This window comes from Python bivittatus, unplaced genomic scaffold, assembly GCF_059951505.1.
Source record: "Python bivittatus isolate LINGU-HERP-01145 unplaced genomic scaffold, Pbiv_v1 ctg000220_np1212, whole genome shotgun sequence".
NCBI classification, from domain to species: Eukaryota; Metazoa; Chordata; class Lepidosauria; order Squamata; family Pythonidae; genus Python; species Python bivittatus.
The window spans coordinates 37,646,357-37,658,817 of record NW_028277048.1 but is presented as its reverse complement, the minus strand read 5'-3'; the positions used below and the strand labels follow the sequence as shown (position 1 = coordinate 37,658,817).

The following is a 12,461-nucleotide window of genomic DNA, read 5'->3' as shown; positions in this document are numbered from 1 at the left end:
TGTGGTAGTTTTTACCTCAAACAGCCATGGGACTTTTGTAGGGTAAACTAACTCCACTTGGTCAGTGTTGTCATAAGATGCCAGTTAACGGAGTGTTAAGGTTAGACCAGGAGACCTCCAAGGTCCCTTTTAACTTTTTGATTCTAGCTCTCCACGCTACCAAATCAGAAGTGAAGTTTTAGAGTGGCCCAGCAAAGAAGAGGCTTCTCTAGGATCTCCTTGCGTGCTCTTTGTACTTTTAACCCTTCCATACATAGCCACACAATGGGTTGGAAAAGCACTATCAGGGCTCTGAGCACTTTCCACATAAACATTCATATTATCCCTCAATTCAAGTCTGTTACCTTCCTTTCTGGATTTTGAATACTGGTGACTTTCTACGCGGGCTGGGCCTAAAGTCTACATCGGTTTTATTTCTCTTCAGTCAACTTTCACTTAAGGAAGAGTTTGTCCTCCACTACTCAAATTATTGCAAAAGTGGTATTTTTACCTGCACTGAAGTCACTTTTCGTCATATTCACAATGAACTTATCTGGGGACACACAAAAGTCACTGGTACCCTATGAGAAGCAAAATTTTAAAAAGGAAGCTGTTATAATTACTAGAAGTTGTACTTAAGGAGGTTACACACTGGAGGCTTAAGAAATTGTTTCTACATATCCCAGCATTGTCAAGTGAATGTATAGCCTGCACAGGTAGAACGTGCATATGAATGTAAGATCTTAAGGGCTTCCTATGAAAATGCATTTGTTTAAAATGTTATTCTTGAATATGTACACTATTTATATCAATATGAAAACAATGCACAAAATATCAGGAAGAGATGTTCATAAAAGTAGACATCTGGGATAACAAAGAACCAGAGCAATAAGGAGGCTGTAATATCTGTTAAATATCTCATGCTTAGATGGAACTTTTGATACTTTCTGATACTCCCATCTGTTGAAAAAATAGAACAACCAAGTTTGTAAATAGCAGACAGGAAATTGCTTAATCTCTCCCCTGGCTCCTGTTGAAATCTTACTGCAGAAGTCCCACCAACATACAATTAGAACATTTTAAAAAGATCTGGTCCACTCATGAGACTGGGAGTGCTGAAGGTTTATGGCAAGTTAATTTTCCTCTGCCTGATGCAAAGCAGTCAGGCAACCAAGCAAAAGACCTTCAAGATCAATTCTGCTCACTTTTAATAACCAATCTCCTTGTTGCTCAAAATTTCAGAACATGCTCCTTATAAGTGTGTATCGTGCTATGAGGAGGTATGATTCTGGAAAGACAAAGGAAGGAAATGCTGTAGGAAGCAAGGCAAGGAAGAGCAAAACATGCCTTTCCAAGTCAGCAGGCCTTTAGCTGTCAGAAGGTTGGAAAGCTCAGCTGGGCAGTCTCTGGTGGTCAGCAAGACTGGGGCCCAAGGCATTGCGGTAAGCATAGTGCATCAAGCCCTTACAACAACCACAGTGTGATATAAAGGAGGCAGGAAGCTGGCAGCTAGAGTTCAAACATTGGGCTTACCACTGCTGCTGAAACATCTGCTGCAAAGGAAGCCCAGCTGAGACAAAGTGTGAAAAGCCCACAGCACAGCATCCTGCGGGCAAAAAGTAAATACCAGAGCATCAAAAGGGGGATTCACAAAGGTGACAGCAAGTCTGTGAACCAGCAGTCTGACCACCACCACTTAATAAGATGAGGCTTACATTGGTATTGTTTTTGCCCCATAACCATTTTCTAAGATAAGTCTTGATTATAACTATTACAGAGATGCAGAGCACAGCCAGATGCATGGGGGCATATTTCCTATAAATCAAATAGTGCAGTTGGGAACTGAATTTAACCACCTGGGGTCCAGTCCCAATTAATCTGTCTGCACAAACTGAGAAGGATGCATGATTGTCCTGGATAAGTTCTGACCCAGACCACAGCTTCCAGGCTTACTAAAATCTATCCCCCCCCCCACACACACACGTCTGCACTGGAAAAGATATGTTTAAAATCAGTGCTAGAACAGGTATCCAAGGAAACAGTTTCCTCTAACTTACAGTTTCCTCTAATTCTGGGAACTACATTCATAGTAAATACGTGTGCTGACTGAAACCAGCAAATTGCATATGGAGGGAGTGAGAGGTAACATGACATTTCAAACACAAGTTGGTGCATTAGTTTTTGCAGACTTGGGCTGGATATATGCTAGAATGCCTGTGCCATAAAAAAAGGCTATGGCAAGCTACGGAAATCTATGGCAAGACTATCAACCCCCACTGAAAACCATCATCCTTTATTCTGCCTATTTATTCTGTCATATTAGCTTGTTCTGGTGCAGTCATGCTAATGCAAAGGAGTAAAGATTACTCAGAGGAGAAAAAGAGAAAGCTAGTCTTACACCCCTTATGTCACAGCTTTGGTGCATTCTGAAAACAGTTTTTAAAATTCAGATGGGAAATTCCTGATTGGTGTTTTCATCCACAAGACGTAGTAAGGTAGGGTTGGGACAGGTACAATGGAATGCAATGCAGGAAGCATGGAACTGTTTGATCCCTTCCACATGAGCATACCAATTCTAAGAACCCTCCCTAAATCCCACAAGCAGAGACCTTTGCTAGATGTTTTTTCTTCAGGGAGTACTCTCTCTTACTCTCCAAGATCATCTGACAGCATTAAAGGCTTGAGCATCTTGTGCACGGCTGTGAAAGGTACCTTTTCTTCCTGCCTCTCTTGTGGAATGACCTTGTGTACTCACGTAATAAGCAGACATCTGGAGTGTTTAGCAAGCCCCAGGCAGGCAATAAGGCAGATCACCAAGTCTAGAATGAACAGCAAGAGGTAAGAGAGCCATCTGGAGAAAAAGAGAGAGAATGCTTGGGTAACTCATAAATCCCTGCAGAAACCTGACAGAAGGAGGAATGGTGAAATTTCAGCAAGGCCACTGTTTTAGGCCTGGGGACCACACCTCCTCAGAACCATGGAACAACAATATGGCATTTCCACAAATTATCCATGTTGGAGAAGGGCAGCTACTCCTGTAGAGACTTGAAGACAGACTGCTGAAACTGAAGGGGAGATATTATCCAAGGGACATTCAAATGCAAATGGAGGCATTTCCGGCTAGCAGAATCAAGCAGGTTTTTATTCAGATTTGAGAAGCTGAGGCTGCAGTGCAATCATACTTCCCTGGGAACAAGCTCTACTTACTCTGAAGCTAGCACACAGAGAATTACTTTTCTTTCAAAACCACCACTGACAAATACTTGGCAGGAGAAAGCATTATGGGTAGCTGGATAACTAATTTTGGGGCACAGGTTGAAGGAGATAGGCATAGAATAAATAGCAGGGCAAGAGGATATGGGGGTGAATGCATTTCTATGTATTTCTCATAAAGAATACTTTCATATATTCTTAAGGTATTCCAAGAGATGGCCTAATGCAGCTTGCCTGCAGTCCCACCTAGAGTGGGACAAGTGATTTCCTTTTTTTTGGCCTCCTGCATAATAGAGGCTCTACCCAAACAGCCTGAGGGTCTAGTCCAACATGTTTTTTTTCTCCATTTGGTGTCCATTCAGATGTTTCCATGAAAACACAGCTCTTACAAGACAATAGAGTAAACTATTTCAAATTAGTACTCCATTATATTCCAGTTCCTAAGTGTGCTAGAGAAGAAAGTGACTTTGAGAATCCCTGTTTCTGAACATATGAGTTGTAGATGTGTCGGAAATGCATGGTGAAGTCAGGTGTGGGTAATTCATGTAACTTGAACCACTTACATTGGTTGTGAACTTCTTTTCTAAAAAATGCAGAACATATGTAGTTCTGTATATTTAATGGTTTATCTGGCTTCCTAATGTCAAAGTGCCTCCTGCTCTGGAGGGATACTCCCACCTGTGATACAATGCAGTTTGCACAATGCTCCGCGTGTTTTGTGCTTGCACATGCGTGCATCTGTCCACATAATCCATGCAGTCCACTCCCTCTGGGGCACATGAACCAGAGTTCTCTTTCTGCATTTTTGCCAAAGGAGGGGCTTTTAATTGTTCCAATCCTACAGATACCACTCTGCTCAGGCTTTATTCACAGCCAGTGGCTTTCTGCCTCATTAATATTACAGACAAGAGGAAAGGCGAGATCTGTACATTGTTCTTCTGTTTTAATTACTGCCTGAAGCAAAATGGGATCCAGTTAAAATTCTTCTATGTGTGGCCAAGAGTTGGTCACAGGCAAGCTGCAACTTTGGGTGCATCTTCACCAGCCCAAGAGAACACAGAAAGAATGGGGGGGGGGGGAACACACCTTTCAGCATGGAGGGCAGTTCTGGCCTCATTTTGCCCTCTGAATAATAATTTAAATAGCAAGTACAGCTAGTTTAAAATAACCTAGTTTAGTCTAGAAATTAGAAACCCCCAAATGGGGATGAATTTGAGAAACTGCCTGCAGAATAAAGCAAGTGCATACTTGTTTGCTGCAGAACAATGTTTATTTCCAGACCGTGATGATAACCCTAACCCTAACCCGCTTTACCCTGCCCACATTTATATCCTTAAAACTCAACCTAAGATGTGGGCATTAATTCAGTCAGACTTCTGCTCCCATTTATAAGAAGTATTCAGCCAAAACATGTTGATCAGAATGGAGAAAGTAATTCTGAAGTTTGCATCCCCATACAACTTTTCTTGACAAAGCATGACCTCTCCTGAGTTGTAATCATAAGCACAATACAGATTTAAATCTTTACTTTACCACTAGGATGCAATGATATAGTGGAAATGTTAGCATTTTAACCACTTTCTGATATACATAGTTTGATCTGAAAAAAGCAGCCTCATGTTGGCTCACACAGAAAGACAAAATTAAAGCAAGACACAGTCACTTTCCCAGAATGATGCTCTTCCTCCTACCTTTCCAATCACTGCCCTGCAGGACCTTGCTGTAAGTCAGAAAGATGTTCAGCTAAGACCCATTCCATCATAAGGGAAGAAGGGAGGGAAGAGAGAAATGAATGAAAGAATTCCTATCTCTGTAATGATGTAATGAAACCCAGAAAGTGCTCTTTTAAGGAGTCAGACCATTGGTACATATCCATACCAATACTGTATATCATCTATACTGACTGGCAATACTTCTCCAGGATTTCAGAGCAGGATCTTTTCCCAGCCATACCTGGAAAAGCCAGCAAGTGAACTGTGGAGCTACAGTTCTTTCTAGTAGCTTCAAAGGCCTGGAGGAAAAATCCCTTTGAACTTTCAAAACACTCTTGATCAGCTCAAACAGCTTCCAACAGGAGACCTCAATCTTTCCCCAGCCGAGAGCCTCTCAGATACATTGACTTCATTTTCTGCATTTCTCAGTGAACAGTCATGCTGAGTTGGGAACATGAGGAGGGCATCCAGCTTGGAGAAGGCTGAAATACACCAACTGTTCAATGGCTCCTGACTGGCAATGTATTTCTTTGCTACAATGACCATGCTCGCTTACCTGTAATATTCTACATAGCTGACTTCACTGGCAATCATGGACAAGTCTACAGTGACGTCACCCCAGACAGGGAGCCCTGACAGTTGCAGCACAATATTGTCTGCCATCTGCTGCATGAATTTGAGTGTTTGCACATATTCACTGTGGGTTGCAAAGATCTCATTCAGGCGGGCCAAGTGCTGCTCCAGAACTATTTTCATCTGTGTAGTTGTGCCTGAGACCTGCCAAAAGACAATAAACAGGCCTATGGGAACCAGCAGGCAGATAGCTTCAAATCACTTGTACAGTAGAATAAATGTTCACAATGACCTTGACTTACATATTGATCTTGATAGCCCAAATGGTTCTGTCCAATCATCACCGCACAGATAAAGACAGTACAGAGAGGATGGTGACTAACTTTCTTAATGTATACATACGATAATCTAGAACAGTTTTCCCCAGTCTGGTGCCTTCCAGATGTCTTAGATTTCACTTCCCATAAATCCCCAGTGAAAAGGCTGCTCTCAAAATAGTAGATAATTAAACTATTCTTCCCAAAAGCAAGTTAAATTAAATTAGCACCACAGAGGTAAAGGCACATTGGGAAAGGAGACCCAGGAAGATAGGAGGGGCAAAGCAGCAAGAAATGGACTTGAAAAGTGCTGGTCTTTTGCCTACAGTTAGATTCAGTGGTGTCTCCTTTGCTTTCCATGTAAAGGTACAGAACAATTTTCTGCAATCCTGCATCCTTCTGATGTGTAAAAGAGAACTCCCAACATTCCAAGGAGTCACATACTAGAAGGTGCCATATTACAGAAGGCTGGTCTGGGTCTCTTCCTTAACTGAAAAACACAGTATTTGGAAGACTAGTATTTTTGCAGGTACATACAGGGCATCAACAATGGAAGAAAGGAGGACTCATCTCTGTACTGTACTCCCTGTACACTCTACTTCCAAGGCATTTAAAATATCCCTCTGATTATTAGGTGACCACCAGCATTCAAAAACAGAAGCATAAAGCAGAAGATCTACATATAGCATTAACCCAGGAAAATACAAATAAAAAGAGTTTGTTTAGCATAATTTCCCCGAAGTGAGAATGAGAGATATTGCATTCTCCAACCTCATCACCTCGTGGTGCTTCTTGCTATTTAGCTTTTATAAGCATTACTATTTAGTTGTGGCCCTCTGCCAAGAATTCCAGAGGAACTTGTAACAAGCATGAATCCCAGACACCACAGGTGATGGGCTACTGTTTTTGCCTGGGCATGGTGCCACTTGAAATGCTCTAGCATTGTGTTCTCAGCTGTAGCAGGAAGATGCAAAGAGAGCTGGCAGAATGCCTGAACTCTAGCAACCCCTTTGAGAGGCTGCTGAAATTGGTCAATACAGGTACAGTTCTGTGAGAAAGTACTTGTTCCCTTTCAGGTTTTCTGAATTGTTGCATATTTTTTGCCAATGAATATTCTAAGGATTCATGTGAGTCCTACAGAGGCCAACATGAAAAAATAATCCCCCTTAGATAAAACTGGTTGTACCACTTTTAGCCACAATAACTGTAACTAAACACCTCTTGCAATTGGTGATCTATCTCTCACATTAATGTTTAGGAATTTTGGGTCACTCCTTTGTGGTGAACTGCTTAGTCAGTAGTATCTGAGGGTTTTTGAGCATGATTTGCTCATGTCAGCTTCTGCCACTATACGTCTGTGGGGCTTAGGATGGACTTTGACTTGGCCATTCCAAAGCAATTAATTTGTCCTTCATCCATTCTTTTGTAAATCTGCTTGTATGTTTGGGTCACTGACTTGTTACACAACCCCCTGTGCTTCAACTTCACCTGATTGACAGAGGGCCTGATATTCTTCTGTAGAATTTTCTGAAACAAAGCAAAATGCATGCTTCCTTCAACGATAGCAAGTCATCCAGACCCGGAAGCAGCAAAGCATCCCTACCTCCATGCCTGACATCTGGAATGTGGTTCTTTTTCTGGAGTGGAGTGTTTGTTTCAACCAGACATGAATACATCTGTGTAACCCCAAAAGTTCTATTTTTGACATTTGCCCATAGAATATTTTGCCAGAAATTTGGAGAGTCATCCAGGTGTTTTTTTTAGCAAACCTGAGATGAACATCAATGTTCTTCATAGTGACCAACAGCACCCATCTTGTTACACTTTCATGAACCCTATTTTTACTTAGTGCTTTTCTGATGGTAGAACACTGACTTTAACCAAGTGGAAAAATGCTTGCATATTCCTGTACTTGTTTGAGGGTTCGCTGTGACTTCCTGGACAATTTTATCCTATGTTCTTTGGCTGATTTTGACAGCCACCTTTGGGAAAGTTCACTATTACATCAAATCTTCTCCACTGCAAAATTATGTTTCTGATTGTGAATCTGGAGCCTCAACACTTGAGAAATGATTTTGAAATCTTTTCCAGATTAACAGGCAATAATGTTTTTTTAATAGAAATCTTAACATATTTCTTTTGAGTGGCACATGACATGCTTCTAGCATCTGGATGGTGACCACTGTGATGAGGGACCCAAAGTTATATATAGGATAGAGCTGACCCAAACCAGCTCTGATCATTTAATGAGATACACAATTGGCCTTAGTTATCCTTTAACTGAATTACTGAGATGGATGGTTAACTACTTTTTCACACTAGCACATCACATGTTGGATAATTCATGAAATAAATGAAGCAAGCACCCTATGCTGATCTTCTCCATTAAGTCTCCTTTTATATGTCATTGGGATCCCCATGAAGCTCTGATAACATTCATTGGCAAGATATGCAAAAATACAGAAGATCCCAATGCTATACAGCAAAAGCAGGATGAGGCAATTGGAGGGATGCTTAAGTTACCATCACTCCATGGCCACATTTCACTCACATCCTTTTGGCACTCTCAAAGTTTCTTTGTTCCACAATATTCCTTCTGCTGTTTCAAGCAGTCCTTCCCAGGCAATCTGGTCTCATGGTTATCTCAGCCCAAATCCTTATGCTGTGATTTCAACTGTCTTCAACAGCAATAGAAAAAACAAATAATTGCTCTGATGTTAACCAGAGTCAAGACATTTCTTAATAGTACAAAACTCCATTTTACTCACTAACCAAAGTGAAAGTTTCCAATCACAGACTCAGACTTTCCATTTTTGCAGCCAGTGTGTCCTCCAGAAAAAGGGAAACTATCAACCCGGCTTATATCCAGCAGAGACAGAATATGATCCAACTATCTCTTTCAGAGTATGCCATTCTGAAGTACAGAAGATAGTAGCTTCAGGGAAAATATAATGATAGACTCTGGAACTGGTTTATATGAACCAGTTGTTTTTCGAATACTAACTGTCAGGCTTCATCTCACAGAGAGGAATGAACCACATAGGCAAACTTGGAAGAAATCTGTGAAAACCATACCAAAGAATTTCAGCAGCTATAGTGATTCAAGAACAAGCCTTATATATGAAAAGAGTATTCAAATCCACTTAGATAGCATTTTCCTTCCTGCCCTTTTCAATGGCCCTCTCTTTGGGTCAAGTTATTTTGTCTCCATCTGTCCATTATTTTTGTAACTGCCCAAATTGTTATCAACTTTGCTATGTAACAGTACCTTTCCTTGATCATGTTTGCCAGCCTGACCACAATGGTCAGAGAACACCTCCTCAAGGTCCCACCTATCAGGAGGTGCAGCAGGAGAGACCCTGAAGGTGAACATTCTGTGAAGTTCATTCCCTATGGAACAGCTTATTCTCTGAGGTGAGATGGCCACTATTCTTATAACCTCCAGAATTAAGTTAAGATCAACCTTTCCTAGAAGGCCTTTTGGGGTTGATTCTAGAGCCATCAATGTAAGATTTCTTAGCAGTACTTAGCAGAAGAGCTAAGCACATGAAGTAGAGAAGAGGCTTCAATCGTGATAGACCTGTATGTATTAGCTATTCCAATGAATGAGCACTCCAATGGAATCTTATTCTCAGACAGCTGCTCCAACTTGCAGCATTCAAAAAAATCCACCTAAGGCTGCTTCCCTTAGAAGAGATGCCTACCAACTTGACTTATGAGATGCCTTACCAGTGAATCAACCCCTGAAAGGGTGTGATTAGCATTATCAAGGGCGTAGATCAGCTGATAAATCCCATCGTTGGTTTCACTGTTGCCATAAAACCCAATGCCAACGCCCGCACTAGAGAAAAAGAGAGGAAACACAAAAATGTGAATAAAAAGAGAAAAATAACAAAATCAGGGTCAAAATCATTTGATTGCAGCAGATTCAGACTGAAACTCATCAGGATATTTAAGCTGTTGAAAGGAACAATAAAAAATTCAAATCTTCCCTTATAATGGGATGGTGTGTGTGTGTGTGTGTGTGTTTGTGTGAGACAAAGAGAGACTTTTCAAAGGAACCAGGGTAGATGCCCATATAAACTTTGAAATGGCAATGAGAGGCTTTCCAGATATGCATGAAAAAGTACTGTGTTTCAGGAAGGGGTGTTGTTCCTCACTCTCACTCTGTGAAACACAGCTTGAATTTCCTTCTTCATACACTCATTCTCCCCTTCCCTACCAGCAGAATTTGCTTTAGTCTTTAAGCAGCTATGGAAATAAAGGCCTGATGAGTCTGTGAAGCCCCATAAAGGCCTTCTATACACCAAGCTGATAAAATATTTTCACTGGTTCAGTTTCTTGATACGTTTACTTAATGAAATGTACTAGTGTATTTAAAAAATAGCAGATTATTTCTGACTATTCTCTGCTTGATTCTTTCATAAATAATTGGATATTGGGCTTGATTAAGTCCTCTTGTGTAGCCTAAAGAATGGGCTTATCCTGCAGGCCAAGCATCTGCCTCTTCAGGAAATTCAGTGGGAACTTCGGAAGAGGAACCTTCCTTTCTTCATCCAAGCATAATCCCAGATTGTATGTTTAGATTGAGGGTTAATACTAATTAAATCACGCAAATGATGATAGCACATTTACCTCTGAGTGTGGATTACTTCTAAATTAACCCAAGGCAAGCAGAAGAGAGCTTCAATGTGCATGTTGCATTTCTTTCTGTGGGCCATAATGAGAATTGTTCTCACTGGGGAATGGCCTGTATCCCACAGGAAGAAAGCTTTGGGCTCTGCCATAGTAAGATTCTGGATGGCAAAACTTCCTGCTTGCTGCATCTAAATGAGAGTTAACAGCTTAAGAGCAGCTTACCGAGTAAAGGACTCCCATTCAATTATTAGGGATCCCTCCCTTAGCCCTAATGACAAAGCAGATCATGAAAGTTCCCTGAGTATTCCTAGAAACTACTAAAGGAAGGAGAGATGGAGAAACAAGCTTTCTAGAACTCCCATTCAGTCAACACAATACTGAATGTAACCTAAAGAAATTCCTTCTTTTTGCCATGATATTCTCACCTGATACTTTTTTTTTTAAATTACAGATTCCTCACAGATATTCTAATTAGGGAAAAGGGATACTTTTTTGGAGTCTGCTTTATTACCAATGGGAAATCTATTTTGTATTGACGTTAGTAAGCCAGCTGGATCCAAGAAACATCGTTACTCAAGCCAAATTTCACCAGATGGAAACAAGGTTCTTGGGCATATTTCACATCTGACTTTACACACATGTTTTCTTGTTTAAGAGAAAGAAAAGAGATATGATTATGCTTATGACACACCCATATACATACAGACCTCTCTCTTTCACACACACACACGTATCACATTCATGAAATAGCATATACAGCTTAACAGATTTTTTTCTTTGAACGTAATTCTTAATGGCTTATATCTAGAGGGAGATGCAAAGGAAAGGGCAAGCGATGTGAAACAATTGCCAGAGTTGAAAGAGACCTATTTTACTACAGTTCCCAGACTAGCAGAATAGTGTTTTAAGTTTGGTTTCTACATTATACTCTGTACATTGTACTCTATAAAATATTTTGCTTTTAAGTGATTGTGAATTTAACTGAATGTGGCTTTTTTTTTTTTTAAATTCTATATGTATGAGAGAAACAAGAATACCCCCTTTTAAAAAAAGTCTATCAATATGTACACCCTCTGCCTGGCAGAAAGCCACACTGCATTTCCCAAGTTTTCTTATTATCACCTCTCATACCTTTTCAATTAGAATTTTGCTGAATGCCTTTTCAGGCACATTTTAGAAATTAATTCCCATCTAATTTTTACTTTTACTCTTGCTACTTCTTCCTTTGCAGAAGGGAACAATAACAGCATTCTTCCAATTGTCAAGCACACATGCAGCCTTTACACAAACAAGTTGCACAGTTACTCCATAAACAAACCACATCCATATTTTAACATTTCTTTGGCTATACTGTCTACACCTGCACCCTTATCATTTTTCAGCATACTCACAGCATTTATGACTTCCTTTTAATTCATTTTTCTGGCATTCATTTCAAATCCACTTTCATATCATTCCTATTTTCACAGAAATCTCTAACATATCTTTCTACAACTCCCTTCCTTCAGTTACATCCCAAATTTTATTTCAACATTTTAATTTTTTACATTTATTCTGCTCAAGGCTCCTTGTTTATTATTCTTCACTCACTTCCATCAAACATTTCTCCGCCTTTTTTAATCTTAAACATTCCTGCTCTGTCTACATTCTTTGCAGCTTTTTCTTTCTATACACATTATACAATATAATTGTCACATCTTTATTTTTTTTAGTAATTACTCTCTTATATGCATTTTTTCCTTCATCCACAGCCTCTTTCACTTCATTCCTTCAGGCCCTGAAGTCCTGGCTCTTTGCCAAGGCCTTTGGCAAGAATGTCTGGAGCCCTCCTTTTCCTTTCTCTTCGTTCCCATCAAATTCATCATTTCTGCCATCTTTATTCTTCTTGTTTTTTGTTGTTTCCTTTTTTTAAAATGGTTTTAATCATCTGTAAACTGCCCAGAGTTGCTGGGAGCTGGGTGGCATATAAAGTTAATAAATTATTATTATTCCACCAAACATCCTTTTCATACTTCCCATCAGTGCAACC

General features: G+C 40.2%; 1 protein-coding gene across 3 annotated transcripts in view; it reads right to left on the bottom strand.

The window, feature by feature from the left end:
• TTYH2 (tweety family member 2) overlaps positions 1-12,461 on the bottom strand; it is a 69,641-nt gene that overhangs the window by 17,505 nt on the left and 39,675 nt on the right. For all 3 annotated transcript variants that reach the window (XM_007419867.4, XM_088138353.1, XM_088138352.1), the window contains exons 3-7: positions 9,524-9,635; positions 5,461-5,681; positions 2,735-2,830; positions 1,513-1,585; positions 491-560 (exon numbers count right to left, since the gene is read on the bottom strand). In XM_007419867.4, the coding sequence (XP_007419929.1) occupies positions 491-560; positions 1,513-1,585; positions 2,735-2,830; positions 5,461-5,681; positions 9,524-9,635 (572 nt within the window). The remainder of the gene's footprint in view (positions 1-490; positions 561-1,512; positions 1,586-2,734; positions 2,831-5,460; positions 5,682-9,523; positions 9,636-12,461) is intronic.